Below are 21,076 nucleotides of genomic sequence, written 5' to 3'. Positions count from 1 at the left end.
ACACACACACACACACACAGAAAGACACACACACACACAAACAGACAGAGAGAAAGACACACACACACACACAGAAAGACACACACGAGCAGCATGAGTAACCAGGACACACACACAACAGCTGCGCCCTCCTGCGCAGCACACCAAGAGAGAACTACAGCTCAGCTGAGTGAAGCGCTTCAGTAGGTTAGCAGGCCATAGACGCACCTTTGCTGATCAGGAACTGGACAGTGCACAGGTGTCCCGCTCTCGCTGCCTTCATTAGCGGAGTTCTGCCTCCCTCGGACTCGTGCTCCTAGGGGACAGACATGAGAGCACTCGTTAAGACCAGGAAACGACAGAGATGCAACAGCCCTGTAGCCCAAAATTCTCCTTAAAGATTAGATTCAACGTTATTGTCATTGTGAGGAGTACAAGTACAAAGACAACAAGATGCAGTTTGCGTCTATCCAGAAGTGCAAAAAATCAGAAAGTGGAATAGTGTGATATACAAGAATAGACATATAGTGCAGTGTAGACAGTAGTATGCAGTTGGCAAATAGAAGGTGGTTTAGAGCAATATAAATTAAATATAAATATGTGCAGTGTATTAGCAGTAACGATATAAGAGCAGAATAAATGTGGCTATGTAATATCAACAATGTATGAATGTATGAGTATGTATAAAGACACCTTCTGTAGCAGATACTAATGTTCCTGTACATAGTTGGCCAAGTCTGTCATGCATTTGATAGTCAATCATAACAGGCCATCCATCTTGAAATGAAGGCATGGCATGAGTGAGCAGTCATGACACTGACGTAACGTTAATTAGTCAAGTAGCCGTGCGCCTGTACTGGGGAAAGGGGGACTCACCAGGTCAGCGCCGGTCTGGAGCAGCACGTCAGCCACATCAGTGTGTCCATTCTCACAGGCGTATGTGAGGGCCGTGTCACCTGTCGCGGTGGTGGCGTGCACGTTGGCTCCTGCACAAGAAAACACATTCCTCAGACTAGGCCAAGGGACCAGGGATGGATGACGGACTTGGAAAATGCTAGCTTGTGGGGAATGATTCATTACTTTTTAATCAGTTGCCAAAATGATGCTACTTATATAAAAAAATAAAAAGAAAGAAAGAAAAGTCAATGCAAAACGATTTAAAACCAGTACTTTAAAGTTCAGGCCTCGATTTTGAAATAATTTTGCTAATAATAAATGTATCTTCTAGTTCTTATAGGGTATACAGCAGAGACAGCAAACCAGGTAATACATTAGGATGTACCAATATTATGGCTAGAATTGTCTTAAGAGTGACAGTACATGTAAACTGGGGCTGTGATCTAATTGCACAACCAGCATCGGAGGTTCTTACTTGTTGATCAATGTCTAACAGAGCAGAGTAGTTCAGATGATGTACTACAAAACGCACTAATGTATGAACCAACATGGCCTACAACCTAATGCAGATAAACCATTTGACTGAATGAGAGATGGCAGCTCTGCAGTAAAAAATGGTTTGACTGAATGAGAGCTGACAGCTCTGCAGTACCTGCTGCTAGCAGGTATTTCACCAGCTCCAGGTGTCCCTCCTGCGCAGCCTCCATCAGCGGCGTGGAGCAGCCCAGCTCGATGTCGGCCCCCGCCTTGATGAGGAAGTCGGCCACCTCCAGGAAGCCCCCGCAGCAGGCCAGCGTCAGGGCCGTCTCCTGCGTCTCCTCCGTCTGGGCGTTGATGTTGGCTCCTGTGGGCCGCACAGCAGAGGAAGAGAGATCAGAGGGGTCCCCCGTCACTGCTCTACAGGCCTACTCATTCAGTTTAATGCTTTTAGAAGTGTCAATCAAGTTCACGTCATACAATCAAACCTCTGAGTGGCTTTACTCTCGACTAGTATCCACACATACCCACACGAACACACAAACACAGCCTAGTTCTTGTCAAGCAGACGGGATTTCCTCTTCATCAATATCCAAAGTAAGTTGTCCCTGGCTTTACACTTGACTAGTATCACTATCCACACCCACACCCCCTCGCATACACACACACACAGCCTAGTTCTAGTCAAGCAAAGGGGATTTTCTCTTCATTAATATCCAAACTAAGTTGACCCTGGCTTTACACTTGACTAGTATCCCAGTGTTTCCCATACATTGACTTATTTGTGGCGGCCCACCACAATATCAACACTGACCACCACACAATGATTTTATGTCACACAATGATTTTATGATTTCACACAATTATTTTACTATTGCAACTCCTTTCATTGTAGAGCTATGCGCACCTTTGTGCAGCCTCTCTGTTCCTGAACAAACGTGCATGCACGTTTAAAGAATAATTTTCAAAAAATCCAGCGAGGATTGTTGTTGACTGTTGTTGACGACTGGCTAAATCGCAATTAAATCCAGTTACCATCATAAGTACGTTGCGCAAATTTGTTAAAATTTGCGCACAAACACACTACCACCACAAATAGAAATACATTCTATGGGAAACACTGTATCCACACCCGCCCGCACACGCACACGCAGCCTAGTTCTAGTCAAGCAAAGGGGATTTCCTCTTCATTAATATCCAAACTAAGTTGACCCAGAGGTCAGACGGTGATCCTCCTCACCCTGAGCCAGGAGCAGGGCCACCATCTCCTCGTGGCCCTCGCGTGCCGCCTCCATGAGGGGCGTGTAGCCTTCGTCGTTGACCTCCTCCAGGTTGGCGCCGCGCTCGATGAGCAGGGCCGCCAGCTCCACGTGGCCGCCGCACGCCGCCAGCGTCAGCGGCGACTCGAACGAGTCGGCGGGCATGTTCACCTGAGCGCCGCTGTCCAACAGCAGACGCGCCACCTCAACGTGCCCGTCCTGGAGAGGGGAGGAGAGCGGAGCAGAGGAGAGGAGAGGAGGAGAGAGAGAAGGGAGAGAAGGAGAGATGGGAGGAGAAGGGACAAGAGGAAATGAAAGGAGAGGAGACGAGATCAAGGGGACACAGTTCAGCACTGACTCACACAACCAAACACTTCCTGCCATTGCGTCTTCTGAGTCCTCGGGCTTCCCTCGAGCTCGTTACAGTTTAAGTGATTATGAGACTCATAAATCCGCTTTTAAGAAAAGACAAACTCATAAAACATTCATATTCCATAGTACGGCCCAATACAGTGTAGATCCAATTGAAGGACTAAAATAGAGCGCATCGATTTCTCTGCAGGTAAAAGCCTGTCTGCTGTGAGCGAGTGTGTGGGTGCTTCCTCATCCTCACCATACAGGCCTCCATGAGGGCCGTGTGCATTTCGTCTGTCTTGTGTTCCTGGTCAGCTCCAGCCTCCAGCAGGAAGTGCACCATTTCCAGGTGTCCTGTAAGTGGGAGGGGCGTAAAAGCAGGGCAAACAATGACTCAGGTGCCGCCGCTCGGGTTACACACTCTTGCCTGCCACCGTCATAATGCAAATGTGTCAGGAGGGGGTCAGGAGGGACGACGGTACCTTTGTAGCAGGCCAGCGTGAGCGCGCTCTCCTTGAACTCGTTGGAGTGTGTGTTGATGCCGGCGCCGTACTCCAGGAGCACGCGGGCGACCTCGACGTGACCGGCACTGGCCGCCTCCATCAGGGGAGTGTGTCCGTTCTCGTTGTGGTCCTCGATGTTGGCGCCTTCCTTCAGCAGCACCTTGACCACGTCCAGGAAGCCTCCCGCGCACGCGTACGTCAGGGCCGTGTTGCCTGGGGCACAGCAGTGGGGGGGGGGGGGGGGGGTAAGGGGAGAGTACTGAGGAATGCAGCAGAACCACTTCACCATGTGACCGGCGAGATGCTTGAGATCGATCAACAACACTGTCTCTGTTCCAGATGGGGGGATTTATTTAAGGTAAAAACTACTGTACATCTGTGCATACTCTGTTTTATGACTCAACTCAACTGATCACGAAATCTTCTTCTGGTTAATAAGCAGTGCTCTCTCTCTCTCTCTCTCTCTCTCTCCATCTCTTTCTTCTTCTAGTCAACAAAGTACAGCAGGTTCTGTATTTCCATAGTAACTCCAGTTGTGCTGGATGACGAGTCTGTGATGCACGTGTGTGAGTGTGTGTGTGTGTGTGTGTGTGTTCTCTACCTGTGGAGGATTGTGCGTTGACATCAGCTCCGTGTACCAGTAGCAGTTTGACTATGTCCACGTAACCGCCACTGGCTGCTCCCATTAAAGGTGTGATGTCCCCCTTGATACCTCGGTCCTCCACATTGGCGTGCATGGCCAGTAAGACCTGCAGAAGAGACCCCCAGGCATGAACAACATGAATGTGCCATTGCACATAATTGGATCGTGCTTCACTGAAATCACTGTATATCATTTATCTGCGGCTATCATATCAGATGTTAGTATTTTGTCTTTAATATTGCTGTTGTAGTGGTTTTGGAGTAAAGTACTAAGGACCTTCACCACAAAGGCACCCCATGAATTATTATATATTAATAATAATATAGTGTTCAATATAAACTGTGATAGGAAAACAATGAATGCATTTATAGGTTTTAACTTCTAAAAATCACCTGGATTAAAATGTGCACAGGTACTAATTCAGTGATCTGAAATCTACAGACAGCTTTCACAGTGTGCGTGCATGCATTGCTGCTACTGCTACTTATACAACTGTACTTTGGGGTGGGGGGTATATTGGGTTGGGGGGGGGGGTCAGTGAGTGCTTTGGAAAGGGCGGCCTCTGACAGGTGTACCTGGGCGAGTTCGTAGTAGCCGGCCGAGCAGGCCAGGCACAGTAGGCTCTCTCCCTCCTCCGTGTGCTCGTTGACGCTTCGGCCCTCATCCAGCAGCTTGCGCACGGCATTGACGTCTCCGTCAGAGCACGCCTCGGCCAGGCTACGGCTAAAAATAACCAGACTGCTACAATTACGGCGACTGTGCAAGTGCAACTGCTGTGTGCGCTTCAGGACATGAGAGATGTAGTTCAGTAAATCAGACTCGACATGTTACAATACTACGCCACCACAAATTCTGCCATCTTCTAAAATGTGCACGTTTGCACGCCATTGTTAATCTTGCATCGAAAGCCGTGCAATAAGCAGGGGACAACGAATACAATGGTGCTAACCTACCAAGACTATTTGCAGTGTTTTATTTCACTTGACAATTAAACCCATGGCATTGCAAACTTGAGCTATGGATGACCTTAAATTGTGCAGTAGCACTCAAAATAACACTAATCAGTGCACCAACAATAGACACTAGTGCAATTATATTCCAGCACGTTAAAACCCAGTTATGGCCTAGATGTTCACACTGTTTTTGCAGCTCCACATGAATGGGTGCATTCATGTACGTGCTGACTGTGGGAGCACTTTGGTCAACTGCGGTGGTTATTAAATGTGTGCTATAAATAAATGGACGTGGACATGTGTGTATGTGCAGGCAAGAGAAGGAGAGGATGCCTACTTGTCTGCTTGGCTGGCGTTGAGCGTGTTCTCGGCCCTCATTCGTGTGAGAGCGGCAGCTGCTTCGTCTAGAGCGCAGCTCACTGACGAGGTCAGCTGGCGTAGCACCTCGGGATCGGCGAAGGCTTTACCGTCGGCGTTGGACTGTTCAGCGAGGCCTGCATCATCCACATACACATAAACACACACACACACACAGGGAGATAGCCTAAGGTCATAACATGGTCACCATTGGCAGTATCATGTAACACAAGTCCCAGCTTGTACATACAGCATATTAGACATGAGAATCCCTTAAGCACAGGCACAGCGAGTTCAGTCTTCAATGCTACTCACTAACTGCGAGCCAAACATATATCGAGTGAGACAATGCTAAGTGTTTTTTTTCCCGTTTTTAAACAGCTGCTACAAGTACTAAATGTGATGGAGAATCATTTCACAGATTCACAGATAAGTCCAGAAAAGTGACGATGCTTCTTCAATCTGTTTTGGGACCCTTCAGATGAAGCATAAGAAGCATACTGCCTCTAGCCCAGGTGGAGACTCAAAACATCTGAAAAACCAGAGAGCTACATTGAATATTAATGAATTATTCTGGGCCAAATCGTCTTGAAAAGTTTCAGGGGGAGTCATATTAAGGTTACGATTCTGCAAGAGTCTGTGTACCAGATCGGTGAAATGTCTCTCACACACACCTCAATATGCAAATATGTCTGTGCTGTGTGCAGACGCTCAAACATAAATATTTCAGATGTTTCTGGGATTTAGTGAATATACGATGACACCCTCAAGGATTTTAGCATCATTACATAATCACATAGCCAACTGAGCTTAAACTCAAAGGCAAAGGGGAACTTTGCCAGATTTGAAATGTTACGACTGAGTATGTATCGATTTTTCAACATAAAAAATAGTTAAAGTAAGAGGGAAAAGATGAATCGCTTATGGGCTTCCTTGCAGTCATCCTAGGAAGTTAAAAGTTACCAAGATTAGGCAAACAGCAACGTAGCCTAGGCAATGCTGTGGATGAAGCATTTATGAAAGCTGAAGGTCCACTGCATAAAACAGATGCAACAGTGTAGGATGACAAACATGGTGCATTTGATGGTAGATGGAGTATTTGAAAATGGTCTGAGGTTCAAAGGGCTTGCTTCCACTTGATTTGGTGGCCCACACACAACTCTCTCACTTCAGCACAAAGAGGCATACAGTACACCCAGAGCAGACAAAAGGCAGACCCAAAGACACGGCCTCCACACAGCAACACACACATGTACAAAAGCCCTAATTATGCCATACTGCCCCTGACCCCCCCACCCCCCCAAAAAAAACCTGTCCAACACATAACACACACTCTTACTAAAAGTCTGAACACACCTACACACACGCGCACACATGCACAAATGCACAAACACACACAGAGTGTACTAAAGGCCATTGCTGAGTCATGAAGGGAGCTGTTGCTGCTGCATGGAAATCCTTTGTTGCTGTTAATCTCCCCCATGGTTCTCCTGCGGGCTAACCAGCAGCAGCTCAGGGGACCGGGCCTGCTCATACCAGTTCACCAGCGCGGCAGCGCACAGCAGAGCAGAGCGGACCGGAGCGGCCCGGAGCGGCACCAGGCATGGCAACCTGACTGAAACGCACTCACCTAGCTTTCACACTCGCACACAACCTGAGGCAGGACGGAGAAGTAAGGCCTAGTGCAAACCTGCCCTATGGGATAGCTATGACATTATACAAGTGCAGAGAAGACAACCAGCATTGAGTAGTTATACTTCTACTGTTTACTCAATGAAAAACTCATGGACAGCTTAGTTACAAAAACATGCAATGTGTGTCCCAACACAACAACCCACGGTCACTGGAACAATACCTTGCCACTTAGTTCTCCATTATAACTCTGACAGCTGTTGTGTTTGTTGCTTTTATAAGGCTCATGCTGATACAATGTGACCCCAAAAGATAGGCTGTGCTCTCCACACGCAACACTAGCTCGTTAACACAATAAAGCATCAGTAAGGACACAACAGGATGCTCGGCATGTAAAAATAAACGGTAGCATGAGGTATCTCTGGGTGCAGCCTATGGTATGTTGAGCCTCACAGCTCAAGGTTTATGAGCATGTGCAAGCCAACAACTCTATACTGTACATCTACCAGTTAAAAAGCAACTACAATAAATGCATCTAAATACCAGGAAAAGACAGGCACCAATACCTTCATATTAACGTCTTTCATGACAATGGCAGTAACAGTTCATTGACAATAACAGCAGTCCTCATTGTGACGCACTGCACTCTACCGTACAATAATCTTCATAAACCACTGCTCCGCATTCCACTGTTATTGTCCAAATTCCTACAGTTCAACCATCAAAGCCTTGCTCTGGGCACTTTAGTGTTTAGCATAGAAGAAATTATGTTTAGCGTAAAATTCTTGACCAAAATCTAACAAACCATCTCTTAAAATGTCAAAAGCATGAAATGGGAGTTTCAGCCGAGCAATATGAATTGAGTGTAAAATAAAGTTGAAATGATTTCAGTTGGAAATGTAAATCTTTTCTAAGACAAATTCTGCCAAGTGCCCTTCATTATACCTCAGCTGTCTAGTCTGTGTATGAGCTTAAAATAAAACAATGAACACTAAGTTCATACACAGTCTTGGCTTTGTAAATAGGAAAAAAAAATCGGCTGATCTTAGACTAATAAACGTTTCATCAGATTTGCTGCGTCTACCTTCATAATGGCAGGTAAGCTACAAACTACAAACTGTAAACAAGTGATGGAAGTGTAGTCATCCCCCCGCCCACCACTCACCTGCTGCCTCGAGCAGGGCCTCCAGACGGGCCTGTGTTTCGGGGTCCACTCTCCTCAGGTCCAGGTTGTCTGCAGCGCTGGACAGGAGCAGTTCTGAGGCCGTCTTTAGAACTGGGTTATCCAAGTCTTCCTGCTCCAGTAGAAATGATTCCACCTGTTAACAAATAATAATCAAAAATAAAATGTCAATACAGTTGGTCGACAACTGTGCTGCAAAATTTTTTAATCAGGCTGAGCTACGAACACACCCACAGAATATAGAGCAGACATGGTCAATCACAGCAGCCCTTTTTTGTGTCCGTGTCAAACAGGAAACAGGAAGTAATCGTATATTTGCTCTGGGCTCCTTCACAGTGCATTTTGTCACAAGTTCATTGACATATATTCATTTGTATGGTCTATTAGGCTCAGTATTAGGCTCCATGTCCCTAAATCCAATAAGAGCATCTGATCCTAACATTTTCCACAGTCAGCTTCACATCGGAAACTAGTACAAGTAAAACACAGACCTGGAATATCTTAAATATGAGACAATTTGCCACTTTGAGATAAGATATGTTTTTAAACATAGACACATTGTTTTGGCATCATCTCTACATTTATATTCATCATAGTCATGTGAAGGACAGATAAACACAGCTGTCACTCCCAATGGCCTTCCAGAACACGCACTCTGTGGTTCTGAGTTCCGGGATGGAACATGCCAAGAAAATGTAAGGAAAGTTCTCACAGTACAACACTGCCAGCAGCTATGTTGCCAAAAGACGCCAGTTAGCCTGTGACAAAGCTACCATCAGTGCCAGCTGGGTGGTTGTTCTGTTGATGTTTGCAAGGTTGTCGCAAGCTTTTTAGGCTGTTAGCTCACTAGCTTTAGTTTATATCAATACTCCTTACTGTGGTTTTAAAGCAGAGACAGGCAATTAACACATGAGGGCACCAGTGCCAAAGTTCATCTGGCAGTCGCAGGCCTTCCCCTTTTGCCACATAGAGTTGAGCTTGGGGCCGTGGCCACGCACAGGCTCAGTATTTAGGCCCTCTGAGCCTCAATGGAATTACAGTAAGCACCGAGATGAGCTGATCAGCGGGTTTCCCTGTCGTTCCCCCTACCCCACCCCACCCCACCCCACCGCACCCCACCCCCACCAACTCGCTCTCCTTCTCCCTAGCGTGCACACGGTGACCTTGACCTCCATACACCTGCCTTATCGCCTGCGGCAGCGCAGGACGTCCCGTAACAAGCTCCACCTGGTTGCATTCAGCTGCGGGTGGACAACTACTACTAGTATTTTTAATTGGGAGGATGTCAACGTGTTGTGTCTTTAAGGTCACAAGCTCAGTTTGTCCGCCAACGTGGATGGACATTCTATATTTCAACACTACCTTCATGCACAGACACCAAATATGACGAGTCCTTTCAAAACAATCATTGCTTCATATTCACAAATGCATCTTTTACTTGTGAAAGTTATTTTGTCTGAATTAGGGCTGCGCCCACACAAACCAGGATTGTGCTACTTCAGGATCCACTTCTGAGAAAAGTTGTGTTTTTATGTTACATCAGAAGCACATTTGGGAGACTGCCCAGAGTTGCCCTCAAACTCAGTGGGGCTGGCAGTGTGTGACACAGTAAACAAGCACATGCCCCACACACACACACACACACAAACCCACGCATACATACACACACGCCTTCTAAGTCTGACATCACTATATCCTCAGACAATAACTTTTACCTCTGAAGTAAACAGGGACGTAAGTAACATTGGTTCTCCCCTACTGCCTGTTCCAGGAATGACCAAACATTAAACTACCAAAGCCATCCTTAACATATCAGCTAGACTAGATTGATTTATTGGAGAACATTTTAAAGATGTTTGAATAGGCCTACTACTTTCTGGAGGGTTTGCTACGAAAGCAAATTAGGTGTTACAAACCAAAGGAACTCCAGAACAGGCTATGAGAAGAGAACTTGATAACTAGTCTAACTGATAACACCTCTGGTAATCACAACAGCTGATTTCCTTTGTTTAAATGGAGCAACTATCATATTCACTGGTGTTTGCAAAGAATACACCCTTTAAAAATGTACTGTAAACATGAAGTAAACACATAGAATAATTGATTCATTAAACATTGCCGAACAACATAGCATATCTGGTAATGTATACAACATCCCACAGTCTCACTAATCAATGGCCTGCTGTATGCAAAGTGCCACTGTTATTACTCAAAAGACACATTGTCAGTGTCCGTAAACAAAAACCTGATGACTGGTTGCAAAGAATGGCAAACACTTCTACACAGACAATGACTTCTAAGACAAAGAGATTGTGTTCTAGTAATACTACGTTTTTGGTGAAACGATCCACACATGCACTCTCATCCAGCTGCTTTGATAGGGGCTGAAGTCATTCCTTCAGCTCTGTGGCGGTTTCTAAAACAGAAACGCAGAGATGAAGTTACTAGGAGTGGTCTTTTCGAGCCCAGTTCCAGAGGCGACTGAGGCAGACAGCAAAGGCGAGACGCCGTGCCAGGAGGACTGACCCAAAAAAGAGGGGAAAAACAAAAAGGCAAGGCAACGCAAGAGGGTGTGGTCAGCAGAAAACACATGTGCAGAGAGAGAGAGGGAGAGAGAGAGAGAGTAATTAAAAGCATACTGCGACATTTCAATGTGCTGAGTCTCAGCTGTGACTGGGAGCACGTCTCTGCAACTCAACTCAGAGAAGCATCACTCTCTCTAGGGCCGTGTGTGTGTGTGTGTGTGTGTGTGTGTGTGTGTGTGTGTGTGTGAGTGTGAGAGAGAGAGAGAGAAAGAGAGAGACTGTGAGAGAAAGAAAGAGAGAGAGTGTGCACATTTGTGTAGCTGTGCATGTGTGTGTGTGTGTGTGTGTGTGTGTACATACATCTCGAGAGGAGTAACAGGATGGGGAGAGATTGGTTACCTGAGTACAAAAGGAAGGACACTTGACCATCGCAAGTTTAAAAAAATGAACTGAGGGGATAACTGTGGCAAAGAATGCTATTGAGTAAGAAAAGACGCTTTCTGACATCACATGAATTTTCAGGCAACCTTTCATTCCCTGAAATTCCAGCACACAACAATAGGTGAGGAAACGTCGCACAGGGAGCATTGGAAGGACAAGTTTGGCCAGGAAGTCGAGAGCCCACACAAACACCCTCATGAATAACTAAAGACGCCAGGCTAATGGCAGCAATAACCAAGAGAGGGTCAAACACACACACACACACACACAACCACTTCACATGGTACTCCAGGGGGTTACTGCGCAGATCACTGAAAAACTAAACAAATCCACACGTACAACAGAAATGTCCACAGCAGAAATGTCTAAAATATAAAATGTCAGTGGGAGAAAAGAGGCATATCTTCACATAGTAAGACCCATAGGAGACATCACAGACATGCTTTTGTCGGTACATTTGTTTTCAACAGCTAAGTAAAGAACGTCAATCATTCCTTAAGGATTTCTGATATGATTTTATTGTACTGAATGTGAGGGCTGACACACTACAAATATGGCACTTAGAGGGTTGACTGATCTCTACCAGCACCTTAGGCAACCTTAGTGAAGGCCTTGGGAAACATACTGTTGATGTTCAGTGATGCTCTGTGTGTCGTTTCTTAATCCAATACGTTCTGTGCTTTCACGTTCACATTTTATCCATTTAGAAGACCACTGGAACCTCATAACGTGAAGTGTAAATATCTTACTGAAGAATTTGCTGTCATTTGTTCGTGCCCACATCAATGGCTTTTCTAGTTATGTTACTGCTTGCATCATAAACAGCCACAACAATGAAGAGAATTGACTGATGAATTTGTGGGTATTTGTGAAGGCCCGCGTAAAGGGTTTGTCTGGTTATGTTGCTGATTGGATCATAAATGACTGCAGCAACAAATTGTGAATGGCCTAAGATAAATAAAAAAAAAATGTGTTGTTAGAAAACACAACATGAGTGTGAAGGTGGGTGGGTCTGGGAGGTCCGACACAACTTTTGAGACCATCTGGACATGTTGTGGGCTTACTTCAACAAAACTCAAATGAAGGAGGGAGCCTGTTTAATAACCCTGTGAAATGCTCATGAAGGTTGCTCTGTTGGTGATCATTTGTTTTGGTGGTGATTTTGCTGTTGATGTTGATGTAAACAGGCTTGGTTATTGATTAGCCACTGTGGGAAAACCCAACCTACAACACGAGGAATTTAACCTTTCTGTGCATCTGAAGTTACCTGCTTTCAGCAGATGAAAATAGTTGTGCAGCTAATGGGTTATTAGGATGTGTAATCCTGACTCCTGGGCAAGCCACCCACAAATCTTTATGGCAAATACCTGACTATGCCATCAGACTGTCTTCAACACCAGGTGAAGCGTTTTAAGAGTAGGTTCAAGACGATACAGTAGGCATTTAGCCTACTATGCTACTGGAGCAACAGGTCAGGCCACCAATGTGTGCTCTTGTGTGGCCACCAGGTCATCCACATTCCTTACTCTCCTGCCCAAGAGAGATAAACCTGGGAACAGCTCAAAGGACTAAGGATTTGTTCACTAGGCCTATTTTGCCACATACTGAGTCCAGACATAACATAACTCAATACACACTAATGAGACGTTTGCTGCTCTACATTGTTGCATTCTGAATCACAACATTAATGGATACAACCCATCTTCAAGCCTTTCAAAATAGGTGCATTCCCAAAATCCAAAGAGACACAATATTTGCTACTGGTAGTGGTACTGACCAAATCAGTCCAAAATCAATCCAAAAATGATTGATTTCAGTGTCACTGTTCACTAAACATTGTAGCATTCTGAAGACCCACTAAACATAGCATAATGCTTATCACACGAAGACGTCATCATGACAAGTACAAGGTGATAATATCTGAAATGCTTTCGTAGAATTCTAGATTCACTTTGATGCTTCCTGCACATCCACAGCCCAACGTAACTGCATCTGTTATGCATCCAGTTCAGCAGAACACACATGTCATTGCTTCATTAGGCACACCTTATGCAATAATGCCTTTATGTCACTTCATAATTGTAACAATGGTACTTTCGAGTGTTGAAGTAATTATCGAAATAATGCCAGCTGAGTCCCTCACGGTAGTAGACTGTCTTAATGTTGTTATAATAAAAGTTGTCCAACAAGTAAGTGCACGTACAAGTTAAAGGTACGTACATGAGGACTTTCTGTAGCCCAATGAATTTTCTCAAAAATACTGATCTCATTAAATGGCTAAGCTACACAGAAGCTTGTGACATCCCTGTGTGACATCACTTTGAGGGCACCTCCATCACTTTCTGACAAAGCTATCATCTGACGAGACAACTCTTCTTCCATTTCCACACATTCTCCTTTACCTGAGATAGCAGGGCAAGAAACTATAATAAGTTTTGAAATGTACAGTATACACATATTCCCAAGAAGAAAACAAACCCTTGTGGCTGCAGGCAAAATCTGCACATTCTTCTTTTCTGGTAGTTTATTGCTGCAAAGAACGGTTTTAAACCCAAGGAAATAGTGAGACCATCGGATGACCCAGGGTCCCCTGAAGTGCAGTCCCATGGAGAGCTGCAGACACAAAGCCTCTTGGTATGGGCTTTACCTTGGATTGTGGCATAGGTCCAGCACTCCCCCGCCTTTAATAAAACACCCCTCTGAATTCCAAACGAAATGCCAATAACAGGAGCAGGGAGAGCAACCTCCCATTAGAGGTTATAAAAGGCAACAGACACAGCCCTGCCCTCTACACAGTGAACAGAGAATCACATGCAAGACGCACAAACAGAGCAAGGACAAACAGTGGGTGTCTTATGCCTGTATTTGAACTCTCAACTCTGACATCAGCCCGCCAATCAGCTGGCAGTATCTGCTTGAGGGTCTAGGCCTAATACTTGGAACTACAGTATTGACAAAACTATGCGGTGTGTGTGTGCATACATACATACACACACACACACACACACAAACACCACAAAAATGTGGCATCTAGGGTTTTTTTGTAAAACAAAAAGGCTATCTTTTTTAGTTAATTCTGAAGATGCCAAATGGGCCAGATATACATTACTTTCTGCCTTCAAAGACTTAGATTCTGTTAGACAGCTTAACCTTTAGTGTTTAATTAGTTTAAAGTAAGGAGAGCCACATGTTAAAGAGAGAAATGTACAGAATTGACACTGACACTCTAGTTTTCTCAACGATTAATGGGAACTTAACATCAACCAACTGACATCTACACAACATAATTGAAGGGTGTGTAGGGGTGTTACATCGTTTCACTAAATATCTCAGCAACTGGCATCCCAAGTAATTCAGGTCTTTACATTACAACAAAACTTAACACTCATTAAGTTAGGTGGTAATGTTACAGTAGTGTAAATTGTGTCTCAAAGGTTCACATCTACAGTAACATTCCATGAAATTAACATTGAAATAGAGAGGCGCTCTTCCATTCTGATTAAAACCCTGTTGATAGTAGGGAAAGAATTAAGTTTTAAGGCACGCCATTATTATCACGACATCAGAAAGGGGCCCATAAGCATCGCTAGAGCGATGTAGCTACAACACTGTATCATTTTAACCTAGTCAAGGAGGCTGGTTCTGAAAATGAGATGAAACCTGAGAGACGATGTTGGGAAGTAACGTTAATATTATTTACATAAACTAGACGTAACGTTAGCTTGCTCTCAACGTACCTGTCCCTTTAGCTAAATAAAGTTGTATTAAGTGTCAAGATTAACGACACTTATTAGATGACTAATGTTACATGTTAAGACATCTGTCCAAACAGATTATTGCGAAAGAATTGGCCAAAACTGCTGTCACGTAACGTTGATGTTAGCTTGCATGAGCTAACTAGAAAACATTCTCAATAATACTGTCAAACTCTCAAATCTAGGGCAGACTTTCATCATGTCAGACATCACTGTTGCAACCCAGCTGACCAGCCAGTTAAGATAAACAATTAGCCAGCTGGTAAGCGACATAACTTTGCTTGTAAGCCTCTCATCACGCTACTAGGCCATAGTCGCGGCCGTCAGAGTTAACGTTAGCTGCTAAATGACAAGCTAAATGGCTAACCAAGAAGCCATAACTAGCTCGAAAGATACTCATATGAAGTCGTGGGGTCAGTAAAATAAACAACTGAAATCACTGTGTACATGGCATATGTGTTGTTAGTCTACGTGTCGTAAAATAATTGGGCTGAATTTTCATCGGATAGCACTACAACTACATGACGTTAACGCTAACTTTAGCGCGCCTGTCAATTTTGGAGGACGGTATGGTTTGGGTGGCTTTAGCCAATGTTAACGCTAGCTAACGTTAGCATGAAATCTCATATTCCAACATAAGCTAGCTATCTAACAAGCTACCTAGCTTACCTCAGATACTTCATCTTCGTCGCTGCCAGATCCAGGACCAGACGAGAGCACTGCGGCTGCAGCGAGCTTAAAATCAATCCTGTCTGCTGTGGGCCCACCTGCCTCTCCAAAGAAGCGGACTTTCTTTCCTCCTGCGCCAATACCAAGGGCCCCAAGTCCGGCTCCTGTTGTGGCTCCAACCCCCATCCCTAAAGCAGGGGAGCGAGGAGTCACCGAGTCAATCTCGTCCTCGAAGCCGTCCGTCATCATTGCTGTCCCGGCTACTGCATCCTGCATAGTTATTTAGATATTACACGTATTGGTCAAAAGTAACTTATTCTTATTACTTTCTTCGTGGTTATATTGCTTGAGAACAGTCAAGCTTCACTTCAGAAAAATCCCGAAACTCTCCTGAAGCGATTCTCTTTCCCTCAAGCCATTAACTTTCAAACAACCTAACCTATGTCGTTCCATATGTGTATGAACCCGCCCTTCCGCAACATTTGCGGAGTTCATTGGTTAGGTTGGTTGCTCTCCCCTTATCATTGGCTAATATTTGTGATAGTCATGAAAACGCACGCGACGTCAAGGTTGGTTTACGAGAAAGCTTCGAGATTTACCACAGTTGTTTTAAAAACACCATTGGGCAGTGACACGCCTATCACATATTCTCACTCTCATCATACGTGAAGTTATGTTACAGTTGTAAAGGTTAACTTGGGTTAAATATGATAACTGTTGCCAGACAATGATACACTGTAACAAAATATTCTATGCATTGATCACCTTATGGTTAAACCACACATAGGCCTACTTACTATTACCTAGGCTACTTGAATGTGTGGGTGGGTGCCAAACGTGATGAATCAATTCTAATTGCAGATTTTCCTTGTGATGTGGAACATGAATTGCTTCATGAGAATTGTAACATCAGATAGGCTATGTGCACATCCTAAGAAATGGTCCAATGATTGAGGAAAGGCAAAGTTACACCTCCAAATCTATTCTGATGCCTGAAGTTGTCCCTGCATCATAATGATCTTGTGGCCACAGAGCTGTTATAGCGGCCAAACCTACCCTTGCCCACAATAAACATTGGATTGCAAAAGGTTGCCTGAGTCACATATGTGCATCAGCCGACCTTTGAGCAGGTGATGACAGAATGATGCACTGTGGGAGGCAGGTGGTCAGGCAGGCTAGCAAGTATCAGATAGTTATCATCAGCTATTCAGGTGCCAAGAAGTTGGCTTCAAAAAGCTGGATTTTGCTTAATGCACAAGCAGGGACGGATTACTGAACTGGCCTACCTGGCCGTCCCTGGGACCCAAGGGCTCAGAGGGCCCTGGAGCCTAAGCCTCTGCAGTCACTATTACAGTATGTTCTCAACCCCTGATATCTGAATAGGGCCCCTCGGTCAAATAGTACAGGTAACAGTATGATATGTCATAAAAGGCCCCTCAGCCATATACAGTAGGCCTATGGCCAGGACAGAAACCATCATGGACCCTAATCTCTTATAGACAATAGATGAACAAAGAATCTTTGCTATGATCCCATCTCTCCCAATACTCATCACAGGCAAAGGTAATACGTTTAGTCCTTCCTCTTCACAAGTTGTTGCCGCAAATTGACACTGAGGACAGGAAACTTGAGGGAGTTTCATATCTTGAAATTCCTCTCTCCTTCTCCTTCTTGTATCAGCTGCATGCAAGCTGGATGCAGGATTACAAAACATACGAACTTTGGTTGGTTGTTCATGACTAATGTTTGAGTTTGAGTGTAACTGTTACCAACTTCAGAGATATCACTTTCCTAGCATCAAGTATACAGTATGATTTATGCTACAGCCACCCTAAGTAATAAATTGGGCCTAACCTACATGTAGCTGGGTATCTTAAGAACAGCAATGACATGGAGCTTGTATGCCCACAGGCTGTAGTACTCGAGTCCAGGCTCTTTATTATGGTCTCAGTGTTGTCTTGGTCTCGCCAAATCTTCTAGTTGGTTTAAACCAGTCCAGTTGGCTTACAAATATATATATTTTTCTAAATATAAATCTAAGTCATTGATTAAGTGATCATGTTCAGAAAAACAAATGTTTAATTTGGTCCATCTTGTCATTGATATTGGCCACATATTAAAGGTAGAGTATGGGATTCTGTTTTTTGGCCATTTTTGCTAAATCACTTGAAATCCTATTCCTAACCCACTTAGCCACTGAGTTGGAAGCACTGAAATGGAAATGAAACACGTCAATCATCTGTGGAACGGGCAGGACTCCAGCAAATTATATCCAAGACCACTTAACCCTTTTTTTTTAGACATTTTAAAAAGGGTCCTATGTTCCGCGCTTTTGCCCTATAGGGTCGTATGTTTCTCGGTATGTGACCCGGGAACATAGGACCTTTTGGGGAAAACCGGGGAACATAGGACCCAGGGACAGGGATGACCCCGCTGCAACCAACAGCTAGCGAAGCCAAGCAGCTACAGTGCTGTACTCTGGGGGGCATGATTTTAAAGATGTCTTCAGAGTGTTGCATTGTAGCTGCCTGGATGCTCTAGCTGTTGACAGGGATGGGCAAAATAAAATATCAAACACCCTAATTTTAAGTGTATCAAAATAAACGTCAAAATACATTAGCCACACTTTGCATCAAAATAAATATTGTACTAAAAGTAGGCCTACTTTCAAGACAGCATGACTTTGCAAACCTAAAACCTATTTAATCTATTCCTTCATCACTGACTCTGTTGTTTACTGTAAGTGGACAGAGAGCAAAGGGTTTTCTCTGCGAGACATGGCAAAATCTGCTAACAGTCAGTTGATCAACTATGCTGACCTGCCTGTTACATCGTATAGCTTAAAAGCTGCATCAGAGATAGTCACAACTGAACTTGCCCAGCAGTACAACGTGGAGACAAGTCTCTGACAATAGGTGGATTCGATTTAGCCGTCTTAAGCTGACTGCATATGTGATTATTCCTGAGATCTGACGTTTTCAGAATCTCAGAAATCAAGTCGAATCCCACTATTGTCCATGCATGCCCAGATTGAGCAACATCACAGGGCAACCAGATCCGATAATTAAAATTCTCAAGAAACTGATCAAGTTCTTCAAAAACTTGAGGTTGGTGTCATAGGGAGTGTATTGTATGAGCAACCAAGTTACTCATCTGTCATCACATCACCAAAGAAGGCTGCCTATTGGTTTTAGCAAAACCATTTTTATAGGCCTACTACAAAAAAATATAGCCTGGCATAGCCCTGCATAAGCTTCTGCTCAATTTTCATTTCCCTTCACCATTACATCTGGGTCTGATCCCATTGAACTCGATTTCTCAGGATGAATTCCATCCGGACCAATCAGTGAACGGCGGGGATGGGGGAGGCAGGTGTTAACGATGACGTCGAGCATTTGCGCATCACGACCAAACGTTAGCGATTGGGTAAAATCAGGCCCAATCGTTTCAAACTTCTGCCTCAAATCGATTCTGAATGGAGCAGGTCCAGACCCTCTGTACGATATTAGTATGAGGGTTTGGTATGACCATGCAGGCTACAAAAAATACACACTTAAAACTTTTTATACAAAATGTTTCTTCAACAAAATAAAATGGAAATGACAAAATACTATTTTGTATTTGAAAAACTTAAATACATCAGAAACACTTCTCATCCCTGGCTGTTGGCTGGAGCAACTCGAGCTAGGTAGTGCCGCTCTTTTTTTGTTTGTGTTTTGTGTTATAGTTATTGATCCAAATTGACTGCTTTGCTGTGACCCAAAATGTCTACCAGCCCACCCAAGTGTAGTAGGCTAGAACCAGCCCTGGACTCAAACCTCTTTTGATTTCTCATCTTGGACTTGAATAAAGTGGTCTTTGACTTGACTACAGCTCTCCAGGGGCATCGAAATGTACCATGTAGGGAAAGATAATTACCTAAGAAGAAAATTCATTGCAACAACACAGAGACAAAATCTTGTCCAAGGAGAGCTGTACCTAGCATTGTAGGTTTAAAGGTCAACTGACAAATCTGTCAGTGACTGATTCTAGATACAGTAGGTTAAGGCCATTTTTATCAGTGGCCGAGCACTGCTTGATGTCAGTGAGATATTTATAACTTCTTATGTAAAATGTATTAACTGGATCCATATTGCCCCCATAACTTATTTTTTTTAGTCAGACTCTGACATCTAGGCTGGTGGACAGTGTAATATGGAATACAGTATGCATGAGTTTCCAGGGAGACTGGTTGACGTTGGAACAGAGGAGCATATCTGTTAAAGACACAGAAGTGATCTGACACATCATGATGAACCAAGTCATTAGAAATTACAGAGTTCACATACACTGGGAAGGCACACAGACGAGAAGGCAGTATTTACAACATTTCTACTGTTTTAAACTTACTGATACTTTAAGGAAAGTACAAACCTCTGCATTATTCCTTGGGGAAAATGTTAACTGGTTAGAACACGAGGAGAAGGACTAACAAGAATTAAAACAATTCAGAAATGTCTGTGGTTCAGTTCACACATGTTAAACACAATTATAAAGGATTATACTGCATTCATAATGAATCATGATGATTGTCATAAGACAAAGAGTTACAATGTTATAGCAAAAAAACATACAGTAAATAACACTTCATTCACCTCTTGATAATGTCTTTGATGTGCCCTTTGATTATATTGTTTTTCCCACTGTGAGCATTCATGTGCTTTGCCGTCGGAATGTGAAAAACAAGGACGCCACAGCAAAGGTATTAATCGTAAATAAACAACTGTATTTGCTTAAAGATATGGTGTAAGATGCTTGTGAAAGGATATGTATCTTTCAAGTGACCTAAACGGCAAATGCCCAAGTAATTGTTGGACATGAAACTCCATATGAACATGACAAGCCCACAACTGGGCAACTGCCTGCGAACATACCATCTTCATGTGGTCTTTTGTGACTCCATACAAGTTCTCACAATTGTGTAGTAATGCTTTTTGAGTACACTTGCACCAGATTATAAATACTTAAGTATCATACTGCATTATAGCATCTTGTCAGATGCTGTAACACAGTATGAACCTGATGAACATTTCTAAATGTGTCTAAAAGGCTTTGGAGACCCACTCATTGGTAAATACTCTTAATGTAAAATAGTATGTGAACACCTCTCTCCAATAAACTCCTTTCTCAACGGCTTCGAAGATTTATACAAGCTTATAAATTCCAGACAAGTTAGGGGAACATTTGACCCATTCATCCGCAAACAAACCATCTTAAAGAAGGAAGACTTCTTTGCATAAGCCCTTCTTGCAATGGTCGTACGATTCTCAAAGCACTAGACTAGCTGAAGCTGCTTTCTGGCCCTCCTAGTCTTACTTTTCTCATGCAAAATGGTCATTTGTTGATGCTCTAAAAATAGGTGTGTATCACTTATTATTACTGTATAAGAGTGTCACTGTCAATACTTTTG

The 21,076-nt window shown here is 43.8% G+C and overlaps 1 protein-coding gene across 1 annotated transcript in view; it reads right to left on the bottom strand.

Annotated features, from left to right (window-relative positions):
- The window catches only part of ankhd1 (ankyrin repeat and KH domain containing 1), a 31,066-nt gene extending 15,019 nt beyond the window's left edge, over positions 1-16,047 (bottom strand). Inside the window, 11 exon segments of the mRNA XM_062536775.1 lie at positions 208-295; positions 856-965; positions 1,529-1,720; positions 2,594-2,831; positions 3,226-3,320; positions 3,449-3,682; positions 4,071-4,218; positions 4,688-4,835; positions 5,403-5,559; positions 8,220-8,373; positions 15,628-16,047. Coding sequence (XP_062392759.1) covers positions 208-295; positions 856-965; positions 1,529-1,720; positions 2,594-2,831; positions 3,226-3,320; positions 3,449-3,682; positions 4,071-4,218; positions 4,688-4,835; positions 5,403-5,559; positions 8,220-8,373; positions 15,628-15,903 — 1,840 coding nt within the window. The 5' untranslated portion in view covers positions 15,904-16,047.
- Between the last annotated feature and the right edge of the window lie 5,029 nt (positions 16,048-21,076).

The sequence above is a fragment of the Sardina pilchardus genome, chromosome 5, assembly GCF_963854185.1.
Source record: "Sardina pilchardus chromosome 5, fSarPil1.1, whole genome shotgun sequence".
Classification (NCBI taxonomy): domain Eukaryota; kingdom Metazoa; phylum Chordata; class Actinopteri; order Clupeiformes; family Clupeidae; genus Sardina; species Sardina pilchardus.
Note: the sequence above shows the minus strand (reverse complement) of the source record. Positions and strands in the feature narration are given on the sequence as shown.